General features: G+C 36.2%; 1 protein-coding gene across 2 annotated transcripts in view; it reads right to left on the bottom strand.

The window, feature by feature from the left end:
- The window catches only part of FAM120C (family with sequence similarity 120 member C), a 96,678-nt gene that overhangs the window by 26,863 nt on the left and 47,002 nt on the right, over window positions 1–22,813 (bottom strand). For both annotated transcript variants that reach the window (XM_010970798.3, XM_074359282.1), the window contains exon 10: window positions 12,641–12,890. In XM_010970798.3, coding sequence (XP_010969100.2) covers window positions 12,641–12,890 — 250 coding nt within the window. The remainder of the gene's footprint in view (window positions 1–12,640; window positions 12,891–22,813) is intronic.

The raw sequence follows: 22,813 nt of genomic DNA, 5'->3' as shown, positions 1-22,813 counted from the left end.
GCCTTTGGTGTCATATTTGAGAAATCATTGCCAAATCCAATGCTGTGAAGCTTTTGTTGTATGTTTTCTCCTAAGAATTTTATTGTTTTTAAGTCTTACATTTAGATCCTTGATCCACTTTGAGTTAAATTTTGTATATGGTGTTAGGTGAGAGTCCAACTTCATTCTTTTGCATGTGGATATCCAGTTTTCCTAGAACCATTTGTTGAAAAGATTGTCCTGTCCCCATTAAATGGTCTTGGTACCCTTGTCAAAAATCATTTGACCATATATGTGAAGATTTATTTCTGGATTCTCTATTCTAGTCCATTGGTCTATATATTTCTTTTTGTAAATAGCACACTGCTTTGATTACTGTAGCTTTTTAGTAAGTTTTGAAACCAAAAGTATGAATCTTCCAGTTTTGCTTTTCTTTTTCAAGATTGTTTTGGCTATTTGTGGTCCCTTGAAATTCCATATGAATTTTAGGATAGGTTTTTCTAATTTTGCCAAAAACATCACTGGGATTTTGAGAAGGATTGCATTGAATCTGTAGATTGCTTTAGGTAGTATTGACATTTTAACTATACTAAGTTTTCTAATTCATGAGGATGTGATGTGTTTCCATTTATTTGTCTTTAATTTCTTTAGCGACATTTTGTAGTTTTCATTATACAAGTCTTTCACTTCCTTGGTGAAGTTAATTACTAAATATTTTATTCTTTTTGATGCTACTATTAATGGAATTTTTTATAATTGTCCATTGTTTCCATATACAAAACCAACTGATTTTTGTGTGTTGACTCTATATCCTGCTACTTCACTGAATTCATTTATTAGTTCTAACGGTTTTCCTGAGTCTTTAGGGTTTTATACAAATAAGATTATATCTTTTATTCCCTTGTTGATCTTCTGCATAGCTGTTGCATCCAGTTTTGAAAGTGGGGTATTAAAGTCTCTGATTATTATTGTTTAACTGTCTATTTCTCTATTCATTTCTGTCAGTTTTCACTTCATGTGTTTTCAGGCCCTTTTGTTAAGTGCATATATTTATCATACTTATACGTCCCTGAGGAATAGATGCTTTTATCATTATCAAATGTCTCTTGTCTTTAGTGTTATCTTACTGTCTTAATGTTTATTTTGTCTGGTTATTAGTATAGGCACTCCAGCTATCTTATGGTTGTTGTTTGTATCTGTATCTTTTTTCATCCTTTTACTCTCAACTTATTTATATCTTTGAATCTAAGTGTATCTCTGGGAGACAGCATATAGTTGGGTTTTATTTTCTTATTTAATCTGGCAATCTATGCCTTTTAATTGGATTTTTAATCCTCTCAAATTTAATGTTATTATTGATATGGTAGATTTGAATCTCAATTTTGCTCTTTATATGTCTCATGTGTTATTTGTTACTCTACTCCTTTTTTATTTTCTTCTTTCTTTTAAGTAGACATTTTCTAGCACATTTTAATTCCTTTCATAATTTTTAAATTATATTTTTGAATTATTTTCTCTGGGGTTTATAATACACATCTTAACAGTATCCACCTCAGACACATCAAAACTTTATTCTTATATAGCTCTATTTTCTCCTCCTCTTTTTTGTGGTATTATTGCTATACATGTTATGTCTACCCAAACTCAAGAATACATTGCTATAATTATTACCTTATATAATCTTACTTCTTTTAAAATGCTGAGAGAAGAAAAGAGAGCAAGTATATATTTATAGTTTTTGTTGTAGTAATCTAATTCTTTCTGGTTCTCTTCTTGTGGATTTAACATGTGGTGTCATTTCCTTACTCCAATACATCTTTGTTCCCATACACCTTTTTGCTGATAGTGTCAAATATATTTCTATATCTTACAGGCTCAATATTATAAATATATTGTTTGATATAATTACTTTTTAAATAAGTTAAGAGAAAAAAGGAAGTATGCAATGATTCTCTCTTTTGTAATTACCTACTTAATTACCTTTACTGGTGTTCTTTGTTTTTCTATATGGATTTGGATTACTGCCTGTTGTCTCTTGCTTTTCACCTATAGAACCTCCTTTAGTATTTCTTATAAGGCAAGTCTACTCGCAACAATTCTCTCAATTTTTCTTTGTCTTTGAATGTCTTCATTTTACCTTCATTTTTGAAATATCTTTTTACTGGATATAAGGTTGGAAGTTGAGAGTTTCCTATTTCATCATGTTGAATTTTGTTGTCCCACTCCATTGTTTCTGATGAGAATCTAATCTTTGTGGTTCCCTTGCAAGTAATGAGTCATTTTTTTTCTTACAGCTTTCAAGATGCTCTTTGTCTTTGTCTTTTATCATTTTGACTATGATATGTCTGGTGTAGTTTTTTGTTGTTGTTGTTTACTCTACTTGGAGTTCATTGAGCTTCCTGGATGTATGGATTAATGGTTTTAATCAAATTTGAGAAGTTTTTGGCCATTATTATTTTTATTTTTTTCTATCCCTTTTGCTCTTTCCTCCCCATCTGGTGGTCCCACTACATGTATGTTGGTGTACTTAATGGTGTCACTCATTTCTCTGAGGCTCTGCTCAGTTTTCTTTATTCTTTTGTCCCTCTGCTCTTCACATCACACGATCTCTATTAATCTGTCTTCAAGTTTGATGCTTCTTTCTCCTGCCAAGTCTACTGTCAATCTTCTCTAGTAAATTTTTCATTTTGGTGTATTGTGCTTTTCAACTGTAGAATATCCACTTGGCTCTTTTTAAAACTCTCTATTGATATTCTCTATTGGAGGAGACATTGCCATCATGTCTTCCTTTAATTATTTATGTATGGTTTCATTTAGTTCTTTGAACATTTTAAAAATACCTGCTTTGAAGTCTTTGTCTGCTAAGTCTACCATCTAGGTGCCTTCAAAAGTCTGCTTTATTTACTGTGTATGGGTTGCACTTTCATGTTACTCAGAGTGTTGTGGAAGTTTTTGTTGAAAGCTGGATATTTTAGATAATGTAGTCTGACAATACTTCATACTGACTCCACCTTCCAGCCCAAGGCTGGTTGATGTTCTTTGCTTGGAGGTTCTGGTACTGTATTATTTAGTGACTTGGCTTCACTAATTCTGTGGTTTATTTCTTAAAAAGTGTGCAGCCTCTGATGCCTTTACTGAGAACTTTCCCTCTTGTTTTTATCTTTAGCCTGGGAAAATAGATGTCATCCCTTGGTCATAAGCCACAAATTGGTCAAAGATTATGCTTAAGTCCTCTTAGTTAAATGTTTATCTTTCACCACTGAAATATGTGTGGAGTAAGGCTGCTATCATAGTTCAGGGAGTTTACACTTTTTTTTTTTTTTGCCTCATATTCAGCAAGGGAGTAGCAGTTTGTAGGTTCCTTCTCTGATCATTGTTTCACTGTTGAGAAGGCATAGATTTGGGTATTCAGTCTTCCAGTCTAGCAGTAATGAGTTTGATTCTAGTTTTAAGCCTAGCTTCCTAGAAGTTACTGCTGGGTCAAAGGCAGTGTTTCATTGCTTTATGCCAGTGAGGTATCTGCTCTGTATTAACGGGGCTTTGTGTGGTTTGGGGAATGCCTTGAAGTCTGTCCGCCCCATGTTCTGTTCCAGTTGCTCCTGAGTGAGTCCCATCTAGTGCATGCACACATCCTTCCTGATCCCCAGAGTTGACTGTGATTCAAGGAGGGCTCTTCTTGGCTGATTCTTTACCTGGTTCTCTCTATAAAACTTATGCTATTTTACTTGTTTCATAGAGCTACTTGCCTTCTCTTAACTCCTCACCATCAAGATCCCTATTGTTCTTGATATGTTCTTAGGCATGGAATTCTCCATGCTCTGTTCTATAAAAAGAAAGTCACTTGAGGCAGAGGTATGGAGCTTCTCTTTCTTATGGCGTGCAAGTTCCCCTGAGAAGGACTCCTAGTCATTGCACTAGAGCTGGGGCTGCTTTTCCCAGAGTGACAAGTGACATCCTGCTCTATAAGTGGGTACTGAGGACTAGAGTAGGGATTGGCAGCCCCTAGTCTTTTCGGCTTGACACTCCAGTGTGGAAACTCCTTCTGACACATGAGCTGGGTGGGAATGACTGGGGCCGCATGCTGCTCTGGATTAGAGCTTCTGTCCTGAGTAGAGGCTGGGTATGTGATCCTCTTTACCACACCTACCTGAAAACAGGACTGAGGTTGATAAGAATTGGCAGTATTCCCCTTCCAGGGTGAAACCATAACCCAAGAATGAGAGCTGGGAGGAGGAGCCCCTGTCTTCCTGGCTATATATGCCTGAGGGTTAAATGATTAAAAAAAATAATTTTCACCAGTCAAGTTGTGATGTTGCTCAGGACAGGGTTTGCTCACCTCCTTACTCTGAAAGTCCCACCCCTTGTCTTCCTTTTTGTTTTTCTTGTGGTAAAAGATACATAATATTTACTACTTTAATAATTTGTAAATAAATGTACAGTTCAGCAGCATTAAGTATATTCACATTATTGTGCACCATCACCATTATCCATCTCCAGCACTTTTTCTTCTTCCCAACTTGAATCTTGTACCTATTAAATACTAACTTCCCATTCCCCCCCTCCCCTCAGCTCCTGGAGATCACTGCTTTACTTTCTGTCCCCATATTTGATCACTCTAGATACCTCTAATAAGTAGAATCATACAGTGTTTGTCTTTTTGTCACTGGCGTACTTCACTTAGTATATCTTCACAGGTCAGCCATGTTGTAGCATGTGTCAGAATTTTCTCCCTTTTTAAGGTTGAATAATATTCTATTGTATGTATATACCACCTCTTGTTCATCAGTTCATCCATGAATGGAAACTGGTTGCTTTTACCTTTTGGCTATTGTTAATTTTCTGGTTCCTTTTCATGTAATAAGTTGCTTTTCTGTTGCTTCTTTTAAGATTGTCTCTCTCTTTTAACAGTGTCTAAGTGTGGATCTCTGAGGTTACACTACATGGAAATTTTAATCTTAGATGTGTAGATTTAGGTTTTTCATCAAATTTGGGAAGTTTCCAATTCTTATTTCTTCATATATTCTTTTCTAACCATTCTCACTCTCTTCTGGGTCATCTATTATGAATATGTTGGTATGCCTGATGTTGTCCTACAGGTTTCTTAGTCTCTTTTCATTTTTATTCATTAATTTTACATCTGTTCTCAAGACTGGATAATTTCTATTGATGTACCTTCAAATTCACTAAATTTTTTCTTCTCTCAGTTCAAAGCTGCTGTTGAGCTGAAGTTAATTTTTTCATTTCAATGAATGTACTTTTCAACTCCAGAATATATATTTGGTTTCATTTTGTAATTTCTATCTCTTTTTTTTTTGAAGTATAATTGGTTTATACTATTATATTAGTGTCAGGTATACAGGATAGTGGTTCAGTATTCTTATAGATCATACTCCATTAAGAGTTGTTACAAAATGATGAGTATAATTCCCTGTGCTGTACAATAGATCCCTATTGCTTATCTGTTTTATATATAGTAGTTTGTATCTCTTAACCACAGAACCGTATCTTGGCCCTCCCCACTACCCCCTCTGGTAACTACTAGCTTGTTTTCTACACCTGTGAAAATGTTGCTGATTTGCTATATGCAGTCATTTGTGTTACTTTTTAGATTCCACAAATAAGTGATATCATACAGTAATTTGTCTTTATCTGATTTATTTCACTATGCATAATACTCTCTAGGTCTATCCACAATGCTGCAAATGGAAGAACGTCACTCTTTTTTATGGCTGAGTAATACTCCATTGTATATAAAAACTACATATTCTTTATCCATTAATTTGTTGATGGACACTCAGGTTGCCATTTTAATGATAACATGTCTGGTGTGGGTATGTTTGGGTTCACATTGTTGGAGAACCTGTGTTTCCTGCACGTAGATATCTGCTTCCTTCTTCAGGTTTGAGAAGTTTTCAGCCATAATCTCATCAAATATATTTTCAATAACCTTACCTCTCTTTTCTCCTTCTGGGACTCCTATAATGCAAATGTTAGTATGCTTAATATTATCTCAGAGATCTCAAACTGTTCTCATTTTTTAAAATTTGTTTTTCTGTTTGCTGTTCTGATTGGATAATTTCCATTACTCTATCTTCCAGATCATTTAAGTGTTCTTCTGAATCACATGGTCTGCTATTCATTCTTTCTAGTGTGTTTTTTTATTTCAGTTATTGAATTCTTCATTTCTGACTGGGTCTTTCATATTTCTGAGCTCCTTGTTAAAATTCTCAGTGTGTTCATCTATTCTTTTCTCTAATTCAGTTAACATTCTTACTACTAATGCTTTCAATTCTTTATCTAGTTAATTGTTTATTTCTTTTCATTATTTATGTTTCAAGGGTTTCCTCTTGCTGTTTCAATTGAGACCAGTTCCTCTGCCTTTTCATTTTGCTTAAATTTCTCTGCCTCTATGAAATTAGGTGAAACAGTTACCTACTGCAGTCTTGAAAGGGTGTTCTCATGTGGTATCATCCCTATGTGACCAATGCCTTTGGTTGGAGAGCTAGATTTGACATGGATGCAAATCATGTATTTCATCAGGGTGCTAGCAACTATCATCTTGGGAGGCGGTGGGGCTGGAGATGAAGGTGCAAGGGCTGGAGCCGGTGTGACGTAGGATCTCTGCTCAGGGCAGGGGGACAGGTCCAAAGCTGTTGGAGTAGAAGCATTTAGGATCGGGCCAAACTGGCTCTGTTCTCTTTAAGTGTATGCTTTCACATCTCCCTGCACTGAGACTCTTACCCCAGAGGCAGGGAGTGCTAAAGTGAGTGAGGCTGTGTGGGCTCTGGGCTTACTTCAGACATAGACAGAGGTCTGAGCTGTCTTCAATGCACTGCCACTGCACTGCTCTGCTGAGATGCAACCTCAGGTCGAAGTCCCCTTTGACCCTCACAGCCCATCACTGCCCCCATCCCCTGCTGCCCCTGCCCTATTGTGGAGCCACACTGCAGGGCAGGAAGAGGGCCTGCATTGATTCTTGGTGCATATCAGGGTAACTCACAAAAGGCTTTCAGCTGACTTCTCAACATAAAAACTGCTGGCCAGAAGAGAGTGGCAAGATATATTCAAAATCCTGAATAAGAAAAAGCTGCAACCTAGGATGCTCTCTTCGGCAAGACTATCCTTTAGAGTAGAAAAACAGATAAAGTTTGAGACAAGCAAAAACTTGAAGAAGAATTTAGCAATATTAAATCCATACTCAAAGAAATATTGAAAGGTCTACTATAAATAGAAAACAAACAGGAAGCTATAGAAAGCAGAAAACCATAATTGGAAATATGATAACTGCAGTAAATTGCAAGAGAATAAACATGAAAATGTAAAAAAAAAAAAAAGAATATCAAAATCATAAAATGTGGGAGATGGAAGCAATAAAATATAGATTTTTTTCTCTCTTCTTTTTTCTTCATTCTTTTTAGAATGTGTTTCAGCCTACATGACTATCAATCTAAAGCAATAGATATACTAATGGGTTAAGATACTTGAAAAACAGGGTAACCACAAACCAAAAGTATACAGTAGAGTCACAAAAACAAAAAGAAACCAAGCTAATACAAAAGAGAATTTTCAAACCACAAAAAAAAAAAAAAAAGGAAAAGAAAGGATCAAAGAAGAAATAGCAAATCAACTGGAAAACAAAGTTCAAAATGGGAATAAACACACATCTATCAATAATTACTATAAATGTTAATGGACTAAATGCTCCAATCAAAAGACATAGAGTGGCAGATTGGATAATAAAACAAAAGCCTACAACATGCTGCCTTCAGGAGACCTACTTCAGAGTGAAGGACACACACAGACTGAAAGTGAGAGGATGGAAAAAGATATTTCATGCAAATGGAAATGACAGGAAAGCAGGAGTAGCAATACTCACAGCAGACAAAATAGACTTTAAAACAAAGGCCATAAAGAGAGATAAAGGACACTATATAATGATCAAAGGAGCAGTACAAGATGAAGGTATTACACTCAATTACATATATGCACCCAATATAGGACCACCTAAATATACAAAACAAGTACTAACAGACATACAGGGAGAAATTGTTGGGAATACAATAAAGGTAGGAGGCTTTAACACTTCACTAACATCACTGGACAAGTCTTTCAGACAAAAAAATCAATAAGGCAATGGAAATACTAAATAACACAATAGAACAGTTGGACTTGGTTGGTATTTTTAGGACATTACATGCCCTAAAAACAGAATATACATTCTTTTCGAGTGCTCATGGAACATTCTCTAAGATAGACCACATACTTGGGCACAAAAGAAGCCTTCACAAATTTAAGACAATAGAAATTATTTCAAGCATCTTTTCTGACCACAATGCCGTGAAACTAGAAATCAACCACTTAAAAACAAAGTGGAAAAAAACAACAGCATGGAGACTAAACAACATGCTACTAAAAAACCAACGGGTCAACGATGAAATCAAAGAAGAAATTAATGAATACCTTGAGACAAATGACAATGAAAACATAACTACACAAAATCTATGGAATGTAACAAAAGCAGTCGTAAGAGGGAAGTTCATAGTGATATGGGCCTTCCTCAAAAAAGAACAATCTCAAATAAACAACCTAATCCAGCACCTAATAGAATCAGAAAAAGAAGAACAAACAAAACCTAAAGTCAGCAGAAGAAACGAAATAATAAAGATCAGGCGGGAAATAAATAAAACAGAGATTATAAAAACAACAGAAAAATCAATCAAACCAGGAGCTGATTTTTTGAAAGAGTAAACAAAATTGACAAACTTCTGGCCAGGCTCACCAAGACGAAAAGAGAGAGTGCACAAATAAACAAACTAAGAAAAATGGAAAGATTACAACCACCACCACAGAAATACAAAAAATTATGAGAATACTATGAACATTTATGGCAATAAATTGGACAACTTAGAAGAAATGGATAAGTTTCTAGAAACAGACAGTCCACCAAAACTGAATCAAGATGAAATAGATCATTTGAACAGACAAATCACTAGAAGTAAAATAGAATCAGCAATAAAAAACCTCCCTGAAAACAAAAGTCCAGGACTAGATGGCTTCACTGGGGAATTCTATCAAACATACAAAGAGGAGCTCATAGAAATACTTCTCAAACTCTTCCAAAAGATTGAAGAGGAGGGAATACCCCCAAACTCACTCTATGAAGCCATCACCCTGATACCAAAACCAAAGACACTACCAAAAAAAGAAAGCTATAGGCCAATATCATGGATGAAAATAGATGCAAAAATCCTCAACAAACTATTAGCAAACAGAATCGAACAGCACATAAAAAAGATTATACACCATGATCAATTTGGACTCATCCCAGGGACACAAGGATGGTTAAACATACACAAATCAATCAATATGATACATCACATCAACAAGAGAAAGGACAAAAATCACATGATCATCTCAACAGATGCAGAAAAAGCATTTGATAAAATTCAACACCCACTTTGATTAAAAAAAAAAATCTTACCAAAGTGAGTACAGAGGGAACATATCTCAACATAATAAAAACTGTTTATGACAAACCTACAGCCAGCATAATACTCAATGGTGAAAACCTGAAAGCCTTCCTGCTAAAATCTGGAACAAGACAAGGATGCCTACTCTCACCACTTCTATTCAATATAGTATTGGAAGTCCTAGCCATAACAATTAGGCAAGAAAAAGAAATAAAAGGGATCCAAATTGGAAGAGAAGAGGTAAAATTGTCACTATATTTCAATGACATGATACTATATATAGAGAGCCCTAAAGGCTCCACACAAAAACTACTAGAGCTGGTAAGTGAATGTGGCAAGGTAGCTGGATACAATATTAACATACAGAAATCACTGGCATTTCTTAACACCAACAACAAAATATCAGAAAAGGAAAGTAAAGAAACAATCCCTTTTAAAATTGCTTCCAAAAAATAAAACACTTAGCAACAAATCTGACCAAGGAGGTGAAAGACTTATATATATGGAGAACTACAAAACACTGACTAAGGAAATTAAAGATGACTTAAAGACATAGAAAGATATCCCATGTTTTTGGATTGGAAGAATTAATATTGTTAAAATGGCCATACTACCTAAAGCAATCTACAGATTTAATGTGATCCCTATCAAATTACACAGGTCATTTTCCACAGAATTAGAACAAATAATCCTAAAACTTATATGGAATCACAAAAGATCCAGAATTGCCAAAGCATTACTGAAGAAAAAGAAGGAAGCTGGAAGAATAACCCTCCCAGACTTCAGACAATACTACAGAGCCACAGTAATCAGAACAGCATGGTATTGGTACAAAAACAGACATATGGACCAATGGAACAGAATAGAGAGCCCAGAAATAGACCCACAAAGTTTTGGTCAATTAATCTTTGACAAAGGAGGCAAGAACATCCAATGGAGTAAAGAAAGTCTCTTCAGCAAATGCTGTTGGGAGAAATGGACAGCTGTATGTAAATCAATGAAGTTAGAATACTCCCTCACACCACACATAAAAATAAACTCAAAATGGCTTCAAGATTTAATAAGACAAGACACTATAAACCTCTTAGAAGAAAACATAGGCAAAACATTATCTGACATACATCTCAGCAATGTTCTCCTATGGCAATCTACCCAAACAATAAAAATAAAAGCAAAAATAAACAAATGGGACTTAATTAAACTTACAAGCTTTTGTACAGCAAAGGAAATCATAAGCAAAACAAAAAGACAACCTACAGAATGGGAGAAAATATTTGCAAAAGATGAGACTGACAAGGGCTTAATTTCCAGATTATATAAACAGCTCATACAACTTAATAAAAAAAAACAACCCAATCCAAAAATGGGCAGAGGATCAAAACAAGCAATTCTCCAGTGAAGACATACAAATGGCAAACAGACATGAAAAAATGCTCAATATCGCTAATTATCACAGAAACGCAAATCAAAATTACAATGAAGTATCACCTCACACCAGTCAGAATGGCCATCATTCAAAAGTCCACAAACAATAAATGCTGGAGAGGCTGTGGAGAAAAGGGAACCCTCATACACTGTTGGTGGGAATGTAGTTTGGTACAGCCGTTATGGAAAACAGGATGGAGATTCCTCAAAATACTAAAAATAGACTTACCATATGATCTAGCAATACTACTCCTGGGCATATATCCAGAGAGAACCTTAATTCTAAAAGACACATGCACCCCAGTGTTCATAGCAGCACTATTTACAATAGCCAAGACATGGAAACAACCTAAATGTCCATCCACAGATGACTGGATAAAGAAGTTGTGGTATATTTATACAATAGAATACTACTCAGCCATTAAAAAGAATAAAATAATGCCATTTGGAGCAACATAGATGGACCCAGAGATCATCATTCTAAGTGGAGTAAGGCAGAAAGAGAAAGAAAAATACTATATGATATCACTTAGTATATGATATCACTTGTATGTGGAATCTAAAAAAAAAATGAACTTATTTACAAAACGGAAACAGACTCACAGACATAGAAAACAAACTCATCATTATCATGGGGGAAGGGGGTGGGAAGAGATAAATAGGGGCTTCGAGATTTGCAAATACTAACTAATACATATAAAATACATAAACAACAAGTTTATACTGTATAGTATAGGGAAATATATTCAATATCTTGTAGTAACTTATGGTTAAAAAGAATATGAAAACAAATGTATGTATGTTCCTATATGACTGATGTATTGTGCTGTACACCAGAAATTGACATAACATTGTAAACTGACTATACTTCAATAAAAATATATTTTAAAAAGTAAAATAAAATAAAAGGTAGTACTTGAAAGTCACCAGATTGGCAAAAATTAAGAAGTTATATATGAGAACTGACAGTAATATGAAGAAATAGAAATCTTTATGCATTGTTCATAGGGCTATAAATTATAGCAGATATAATTTAGATCAATTTGGCAATATTTGGTGAAAAATCTACATGCATATTTTACAGGACCCTGGAATTCTACTACTGAGTACATACTTTAGATAAACTGACAGAGGAACACAAAGAGTCAGAGGCATCTAGGATGATATTCACTGCAGCACTGTTTACAATATCCAAGAACAGGAAACAAGTATCCATTGATCAACAAATAAAGATATATGGGTAGAATATAATCCAGCAGTCAACAGGAATGAACCACATATGAATATGGATAGATCTGAAAAATAACACTGAGTGAAAAAAGAAATAGAAGGAGATGTACAGCACAATATCTTTCATGTTAAAAAAGGAAAAAGATCTATACATAAAGACATCACTATAGACTGGGCATGGATACGTATATGTCTAAATAAATATATGGAAGACGGCTTGGAAGGATACACATCAAATACCGAAGAGTGGATAACTATGGGTAAAGAGAAGGGAACTGGAGCAGGAATAGCCCGAAGAGGAAAAAAACCAAATATAAAACCCAACATAAAAGAGGGTTCATGCATGGGCTGATTATGACAGAGGATCATAAACTTAGGAAGACTATCATAGCAATCAATTCCAGTGTTTCTGATGTCTAAGGTCAACATGAAACAAAACCACCCCATCCCCAAACACCATAAAAACATTTGCTTAAGGGAAATACCACGAAAGTAAAAGAGAAATGAACTGCTCACCTCCCTGTCACATGGCTTACCGGAGTACACAGCACATGAGTAGCAGATGCGTGGGGACATTAGCTGGATTTAGCATACTGGGTGTGTCTGACTTCATACAGGCCAGGAAGGCACGCATCCTTCTGTTCTTGTCCTCAACCGCTTTGCCTAGCCAGAGCTTCTTGAGGTTTGGGCAAGTCCATTCCCGAAATGTCAGTGCAGACACCAGCTCAGGGGTTTGAGGTGACTTCCCTTTATAGGCAGACCACTCCTTAAGGATCACTGAAGGAACTAGAAAATAGAAATTGAGGGAAAACAGGCTCTAGAGAATCTCTAAGCATTTCTGCAGCTGGCCACAACTGATACACGCCATCACATTTCAACATCTTTTTCTTTTCTGTCACTGTAATTTTGTATTATTAGCAGTAGTAACAGCAAGAGTAGTATTTATTAGGTGCTTGGTGTGTGTTAAGTACTTTACATATAAATGTAAATCTTAACTCCTCATAACAAACCTGAGAGAGAAGAATTATGACTATATTATCACAAAATGCAGTGCTCATTCTGCAGATTAAAAAAATCAGAGCTCAGTTGTCAGACAGTTCTGCTGTCACACAGTAGTCCCCCCCTTATTCTCAGGGGGTATCTTTGAAAATCCCCAGTGGATGCCTGAAACCATGGACGTACAGCGAATCCCATATATACTATGTTTTTTGATATACATACAGACTTGTGATAAAGTTTAATTTATAAATTAGGCACAGTAAGAGATTAACAATAACTAATAATAAAATAGAACAACTATAACAATATATTGTAATAAAAGTTATGTGAATGTGGTTTCTCTCTCTCAAAATCTCTTACTGTGCAAATTTAATGCCTTTTCCATTGTAACTGAGCACCTATGTACTGTGTCCATAACTTCTGCAGTTCAAGATGCAACAGTAAAACTAACACAAATTTTTTTCCTTCTTCACACTTTCACAGACAGGAGACTCGTTATTACCATAGATCTTTCTGTTCTTATTGTATATCTTAGCAACCTCAGCACATGATTTTTTTTCTTCCCTTATTAAGTCGAGAACTTTCACCTTTTCACTTAAAGGAAGCACTTTACAGCTTCTCTTTGGTGTATTAGAATTGCCAGCATCACTACTCTTGCACTTTGGGGCCATTATTAAATAAAATAAGGTGACTTTAACACAAACAGTGTGATACTGTGACAGTTGATCTGATAACCAATATGGCTATGAAGTGACTAATAGGCAGGATACTCTGAACAAAGGGATAATTCACATCCTGGGTGAGAGGGAGCAGGACAATGTGAGATTTCATCACACTACTCAGAATAGTGTGCAATCTAAAACTTATGTCATCTTTACTTCTGGAATTTTTCATTTAATATTTTTGGATCATGGTTGACCTCAGGTAACTGAAACCATGGAAAGTGAAATTAAGGATAAGGGAAGACTACTGTACTTTGAAACTCATTTCTTAAGTAGATGTACCAGGCTAGGCAAGGAAAGAAGCAAGGAAGAATTTCATGAATACCTGGCTTCATAACAGACTATAGGACATCCCTAAAGACTTAAAAGAATTTCACAAAATTCTCAAAAAACCAACATCTTTTAGATTTATAAAGGTGTAACAGACAAGGAGAATATGGCTTCTGTCTACTTCTAGTACACCTCAGACTGCTAAACTATGGCTTCTTTTACTTAAGACATTAGCATCTATTGTTACCCTGGAAGTCATCCAGGAGTCCTTACTGCCTTTCACCTCCTACATCAGGTTATCTCCAAGGTCCTGCTGATTCTACTGTCTTATCATCCCTTATGTCTGTTCTCTTTTCTTCATCACAACAAATATTGTCAAGGTTTAGATCTTATCATCTTTCACCTGGCAAGAGTCTCCAAACTGTTGTCCCTGCCTTCGTCCTGTCTGTGCCACCCTAACATCCATGCTCTACAACCACTGGAGTGCTCTTTTAAAAAGGCCCTTTTATTTTAATAACTATAGATTCACAGGGAATTGAAAAGACAGTAGACAGACGTCCTATGTGTCCTTTACCAGGTTTCTCTCAATGGTTATATCTAAAATAATTATACTATAGTATCAATGTTAGGAAATTAACATTGGTACAACTGTGTGTATAGTTCTGTATCATGTGGAGATTCATGTAATCACCTCCGCAATCAAGATACAGAATGATTCCATCACCACAAAGATGTCCCTTTTGCTACCCCGTTTACGGTCACACCTAACACCCTCCAGCACCATTCTTAATCCCTAGCAACTGTCTGCTCTCCATCTCCAAAATTTTGTCAATTTGAGAATGTTATATAAATTGAATCAGTATGTAACGTTTTGAGATTGGCATTTTCACTCAGCATAATGCCCTTGAGACCTATCCCTGTTGTTGCAGATAACAATATCTCATTCCTTTTTTGCTGAGTAGTATTCTATGGTGTAGAGGTACCATGGTTTACCTTTTGAAGGATATCTATCTTGTATCCAATTTGGGGCTCTTATGAATAAAGCTGCTATGATTATTCGTGTACAAGTTCCTGCATGAAAATAAGTCTTCATTTCTCTGGGATAAATGCCCCAAAAGGTAAGTGCCACACACTTATTCTTAGTCTATTTTTAGTATTAAAAGGAACTGCCAAATTATTTTCCAGAGTGGTGGTACCATGTTACATTCCCACCAACAAATTATGAGTGGTCCAGTCAGTCTTTCCACATCCAATCCAGCATGCGGTATTATCACCATTATTCATTTTAGCCACTCTCATAAGTATATAGTGATACTTCATTGTGGTTTTAATTTGCGTTTCTCTGTTGGCTAATGATATTGAACATTTTTTCTTGTGTTTATTTTTCATATGTATATCTTCTTCAGTGAAATGTCTGTGCATGTCTTTCACTGATTTTCTAATTGGATTGTTTTTATATTGTTCAGTTTTGAGAGTTCTTTATATATTTTAGATTCTAGGCTAAATGTGTGGTACTTGTTCACCTATGGATGTCCAACTGATCCAGTATCATTTGTTAAAAAGACTATCCCTCCTCCAATGAAGTGCTTCTGCAACTTTGTCAAAAATCAGTTGTCTGTACTGGAGTGGAGCTATTTCTGGGTTCCCTAGTCTGTTCCATTGGCCTATATGTCTATACCATTGCCAGTACCATGCAGTCTTAATTACTGTAGCTACACAATAAGTCTTGTAATCAAGTAGAGTGATTGCTCCCAATGTATTATTCCTTCTCAAAAATGTTTTAGCTATTCTAGTTCCTCTGTTTTTCTATATGAATATTGGAATAATCTTGTCTATATCTACACAGAATCCTGCTGGGATTAGAAAGGAACTATGCTAAACCTGTATACAGAAATACAACTAATTTCTATTGAATCAAACATAACAAACAAATTCCCAACAAACAAAAGTCCAGGATGAGATAGCTTGATAGAGAATTCTATCAAAAATTTAAAGGAGAGCTAACACCTATCTTCCTCAAGTGATTCCAGAAAAATCAAAGAGGAAGGAATGCCTTCAAACTCATTCCATATCAAACAAAAGTATCCTCCAGGAATGAAAACATCCTCAGATGAAGGAAAACTAGGATACTTTTTTTAAAAAGTATCTACTACCCTGAAAGAATGGCTAAAGGTACTTCTCTACACAGAAAGGAAATGATAAAAGAAGGAATCTTGTAACATCATGCAGGAGGAAAAACAATGGGAAAACAAAAATATGGGTAAAAACAACAGATTTTTCCTTCTTCTCTTGAGTTTTCTAAATTATGTTTCACAGTTGAAACAAAAACTACAACACTTTAATATGGCTCTCAATGTCTGTAGAGAAAATACTTAAGATAGCTATAGACGAAGGAAGGTAAAGAGATGCAGAAGAGGTCAGGTTCACTTCACTTGAACTGGTAAAACATCAGCACCAGTAGACTGTGATAAGTTATGTATATACGACATACTACCTAGTGTTATGAAATAGCTGAATATACTGAAATAGTTATACAAATAATATACTCAAAATGCTATACATACATAAAAATGGAATTCTAAAAAATGTTCATGTAGTCCACAGGAAGGGAAGAATAAGAAAAGAGAGATATGAAAAACAGAGAGAACAAACAGAAGTAAAATGACAAGCTTAAGTCCTAACATGTCAATAATTACATTAAATGTAAGTGCTCTAACTACACCAATTAAATACAGACATTGATAGACTGGATAAAAAACATGACCCAACTATATGCTTTCTACAAAAAAATTCACTTCAAATATAAATGATATTGGTAGGTTGGAAGGAAAAGAATAGAAAATAATATACCATGAAAACATCAATGAAAAGACAGAAAGAATGGCTATATTAATACCACATTAAGTTGACTTCAGAGCAAAGAAACTGCCTGGGACAGAGAGGGACATTATATAATAGTAAAAGAGTCAATCCAACAAGAAGACATAGCTATGCCAAACGTGTGTCATCAAATAACAGAGCCCCAAAATACATGATGCAACAACTGATAGAGATGAAATGAGAAACAGACAAATCCACACTTATAACTAGAGACTTCAATCCCCCTCTCAATAATGGTTAGATCAACTATACAGAAAATCAGCAAGAATATAGAACTCAACGACACCATCAACAAATAGTATCTAACTGACTCTTACAGAACACGCAACAAGAGCCCAACACATGTTCATTTCACATGGCCACAGAACATATGCCATGTTAGATCACATCCTGGGCCATAAAACACACCTCGAAAAATTTAAAAGAATTGAAACCATACAGAGTATATTCTCAGACCACTATGGAATCAAACAAGAAATTAAAAACAAAAGGTAACAGAAAAATCTACAAATACATGGAAAATAACAAAGCACTTCTATATAATTAGTGGGTCAAAAAGGAAATCTCAAGGTAAAGAAAGAAATATATGGAACTAAATGAAAATAAAAATACAGCATATTGAAATTTGTAAGATGGAACTAAATAATTGCTGAGAGGGAAATTTATAGCACTAAATGCTCACATTTAGGGAAGAGGAAAAGTCTTTAACTGATCATTTAAGCAGAGTAGGAGGAGAAAGCCAAACCTACAGCAAACCAAAGGAAGGAAATAATAATGATAAAATCAGAAATTAATGAAATTGAAAAAGGAAAACAATAGAGAAAAATTAATGAAATAAAAACTGGTTCTTTGAAAAGAACAATAAAATTGACAAAATTCTAGCAAGACAGCAAAGAAAAAGAGACAGAAAACACAAATTGCTAATATCAAGAATAAGACAAGGGTAGAGGCGCCAAGATGGCAGAGGAGAAGGAAGCTCTTAGCTCACCCTCTCCCGTGAATACACCAAGAGAGACATCCACGGACCCACCCATTCACTCAGAACACCTGCTGAACTTTGACAGAACATTGCCCACTTCAAAAGATAAAATTCCTCAAAAATCTGGCAGGAGGAAAAAAAAAAAAAGAAATCAGTGCAGGACCTGTCCTATGCGGAAGGAGTGGCAAAAGAGGAATAGTGCTCTTACACTGGGACAACCTCTCTCCAATAGAGAAGTCAGCAGGGACGGAGGGGGAACCTCTGAGGCTCAGAGGAGTGCACAGCAACCACGTAGCCAAAAGGACTGAGAGAAACCAGCACAAAGGGTCCCTGTGATCCCCAGCCCTAGATGCGAGCTGGCAGGGGTAGGCCAGAACAGGCTGCCTGAGCCAGGCAGAGGGGCTGAGGCACACTGCGTAGAGGCAGCCTCAGGGGGCAGGAGTGTTTTGTGGGCCATGGCTGTGAGTGTATACAGTACAGAATAGCCTGGGTCCCCCATAAAAAAGCAACACTGCTGGTGCATGTTGGGGGGAGGGGCACGATGCAGCTGGGTGGAAGCCTCTGTCTCTGCAGGCCTGCGGCACCATTGCTGGTGTGTTCTCAGAAGAGCGGCAGGGCTCTGCCATAGCCACCATATCTGCTGGTGCATGGCTCCCAGGTGGAAGTGGGGTTGAAACCTGAATCTGTACGCAAGGACTCTGCAATGTAATAGGCGGGATGGAGATTTCTTTAAATCTCCAGGGAGAGGGGACTGATTTGCTCCATGAGTGCCTTTGTGGACCCGTGCCTCTAAGACAAATGAGCAAGGAGCAGAGTTCTCACACAGCAGGGACAAGAGCAGGTGCACAGTTTACAGCAGAACTGCATACCCTATGTGGACGGGGTACTGGGGATGGTGCTGACCCGGCAGCATGCCTGCACAATCACTGTGGGTCTAGGGGCTCTGTGATTGCTGGCCTTGTAGATAAATGAGTGGAGTCTGCACAGCGGGGTGAGTGCAGGAACCGCATTTTCAGCAGACTTGTGTACCATTTGTGGACATGGTGTAGGAGATGGCACTGACCTGATAGCACACCACGCCACAACACCCAGATGTTGGCAGATCTGCAATGACACCTCTGAGGGCAGAGAACATGGGGGACACCAGAGCAGAGTATTGACATTTCCACAGCAAAAGGAGGGACAAGGGCAAAGTCAACAAAGAGTACTTGAAGAGCTCCAACCCCGCCTACCACGCACCACAGCTCAGAAACGGTATGCAAGCCTCCATTCCAATAAAACTGGAACAGAGCCAGCCCCTATCAGGGCTGTGACAACCACAGAACAAAAAGGAGGCCCTGCTCAACAACCAGGGCAGGGTCCGATCACTACAGCACTGGACACACACCCAATCAAAGGGATAACAGCCAACACTCACAGAAGAAAGACGTAGCAAACATCCATACTAAAAACAGACCTCACAACAAAATTATTAGAGGCACACAGTCGACACAGGAACCCATCCTCTTTAAAGAAAAATAAAAAACAGCCCTTCGGGACCACAGTAGATAACTGATGCTCCATAGTGCCAGAGACATAAGTAAAATGAAGAAACAGAGGAAATACTTTCAATTAAAAGAACAAGCAAAATCCCCTGAAACAATGATCAGTGAAATACACCTCGATGGCCTATTAGATCATGACTTCAAAAAGGGAGTGATCAAAGCACTGAAGGAATTAAGAGACTATGAATAAACATGCAGAATACTATGAAAAGGAAATAGAAACTATAAAGAGGAGACAATTAAAAAGATAAAACTCAATTGCTGAGGTAAGAACCGAGCTAAAGGCAGTCAAAAGCAGACAAGATAATGCAGAGGAACAAATAAGTGACTTAGATGTCAGGATAACAGAAGTCACTCAATCAGAACAAAAGAGAGAAAAGCAAGTTAAAAACCAATGAAAGCAATATAAGGGACCTATGACATAATATAAAGCATGCTAACCTATGCATAATAGGGGCCTCAGAAGGAGAAGAAAGAGAAAAGGGGATTGAAAAGGTACTTGAAGAAATCATGACAGAAAACTTTCCAAACCTAAAGAAGGAAACAGATATCCAAGTACAGGAGGCACAGAGGGTCCCAAACAAGAAGAACCCAAATAAACCTACAGCAAGACATATTATAATCAAGATGGCCAAGTTTAAAGGTAAAGAAATGATTCTGAAAGCAGCAAGAAAAAAACAGAGTTAGTTGCAAGGGAACCCCAATAAGGTTTTCAGCTGATTTATCTACACAAACACTACAGGACAGAAGGGAGTGGCAAGATATATTCAAACTCCTAAAGGAGAAAAATCTGCAACCTAGAATATTCTATCCAGCAAAACTATCCTTTAGAATAGAAGGAGATGTAAAGAACTTCACAGACAAGCAAAAACTTGAAGAAAAATTCAGCAATACTAAACCTATGCTAAAAAAAATATTGAAAGTTCTTCTCTAAATAGAAAAGAAGCAGGATGCTATAGAAAGGAGAAAACCATAATTGGAAAGGCAATAACTACAATGAGTTGCAATAGAATAAACATGAAGATGTAAAAGAGGACATCAAAATTATTAAAGGTGGGAGAGGGGAGCAAGAAAACATAGATTTTTATGTTTTCTGTTCTTTTTAGGATGTGTTTGAGCTTATGTGACTATCAGTTTTTAACAAACAGATATAGTAATGGGTGAATATACTTGAAAAACAAGGTAACCAGAAATCAAAAGCATACAACAGAGTCACAAAACCCAAAAAGAAACCAAGATAATACAAAAGAAAATTATCAAACCACAAAAAGAAAAAGGAACAAAGAGGAAATACCAAATCAACTGGAAAAGTTAGTTCAAAATGGCAAAAACACACATCTCTCAATAATTACCATAAATGTCAATGGACTAAATGCTCCAATCAAAAGACAAAGAGTAGCAGACTGGATAATAAAACAAGAATGCTGCATAAGAGACCTAATTTAGGGTGAAGAACACACATAGATTGAAAGTGAGAGGATGGAAAAAGATGCAAATGGAAATGACAATAAAGCAGGTATAGCAATACTGATTTCACACAAAGTAGACTTTAAAACAAAGGCCATAAGGAAGGATAAAGAAAGACACTATATAATGATTACAGGAGTAATACAAGAGGAGGCTATTACCCTCGTTAACATATATGAACCCAATATAGGAGCACCTAAATACTAAAGCAAATACTAACAGACATACAGGGAGAAATTGATGGGAAGACAATTAATAGTAGAAGACTTTAATACCCCATTAACATCACTGGACAGATCTTCCAGACAGAAAATCAATAGGCAATGGAAAAACTAAACGACACAATAGAACAGTTGGGAGTTGGTTGATGTTTTTACGACATTACATCAACCCAAAACAGAATATACATTTTTTTTCAAGTGCGCATGGAACATTCTCTAGGATAGATCATATACTCGAACACAAAAGAAGCCTCAACAAGTTTAAGATAGAAATTATTTCAAGCATCTTTTCTGACCACAATGCCATGAAACTAGAAATCAACCACACAAAAACAAACAAGAAACAAATGCCAGCATGGAGATTAAACAACATGCTACTAAAAAACTAATGAGTCAATGAAATCAAAAGAAGAAATTAAAAAATACTTCGAGACAAATGACAATGAAAACACAACAATACAAAATCTATGGGATGCAGCAAAAGCAGTCCTAACAGTTCATAGTGACACAGGCCTTCCTCAAAAAACAAGAGCAATCTCAAGTAAACAACCTAAACTGTCACCTAAAAGAATTAAAAAAAGAAGAGTAAACAAAACCTAAAATCAGCAGAAGGAAGGAAATAGTAAAGAGCAGGGAGGAAATAAACATGAGATTAAAAAAAATAGGAAAAAAATCAATCAAACCAAGAGCTATTTTTCTGAAAGAGTAAATAAAATCGACAACCCTCTGGCCAGGCTCACCAAGAAGAAAAGAGAGAACACAAATACAATAAGAAAAAAATGGAGAAATTACAACCAATATCACAGAAATACAAAAAAACCCCATGAGAATACTATGAACAAATATATGGAAAGAAATTGGACAACCTAGAAGAAATGGAAAAGTTTCTGGAAACATACAGTCCACCAAGACTGAATCAAGAACAAACAGACCACTTGAATAGATTGATTATTAGAAATGACTAGAAAAAGGAATAAAAAAGCCTCCCTACAAACAATAGTCCAGGACCAGTTGGCTTCACTGGGGAATTCTACCCTACAAGGAAGAACTCATACAAATTCTTCTCAAATTCTTCCCAAAGATTGAAAAGGCGGGCATACTCCCAAACTCATTCTAGGAAGCCATTATTACCCTGATACCAAAACCAGACAAAGACACTACCAAAAAAAGAAGGCTATAGGCCAATAACATTGATAAATATAGATGCAAAAATCCACAACAAAATATTAGCAAACAGAATCCAACAGTACATAAAAAAGATCATATACCATAATCAAGTTTAGTTCATACCAGGGAAACAAGGATGGTTCAACATATGCACATCAATCAGTGTGATACACCACATCCACAAAAGAAAGGAAAAAAACCATATGACCATCTCAATAGATGCTGAAAAAGCATTTGATAAAACTCAACACCGATTTATGATAAAAACTCTTACCAAAGTAGGTATAGAGGGAACATATCGCAACATAATAAAAGCTATATATGACAAGCCTACAGCCAGCATAATACTCAACGGTGAAAAACAAAGCCTTCCTGCTAAAATCTGGAACAAGACAAGGATGCCCACTCTCACCACTTCTATTCAACATAGTCTTGGAAGTCCTAGCCACAGCAATCAGGC

The sequence above is a fragment of the Camelus bactrianus genome, chromosome X (genome assembly GCF_048773025.1).
Source record: "Camelus bactrianus isolate YW-2024 breed Bactrian camel chromosome X, ASM4877302v1, whole genome shotgun sequence".
NCBI classification, from domain to species: Eukaryota; Metazoa; Chordata; class Mammalia; order Artiodactyla; family Camelidae; genus Camelus; species Camelus bactrianus.
The sequence above is the reverse complement of the archived record's forward strand: the minus strand, read 5'-3'. Positions and strand labels throughout refer to the sequence as shown.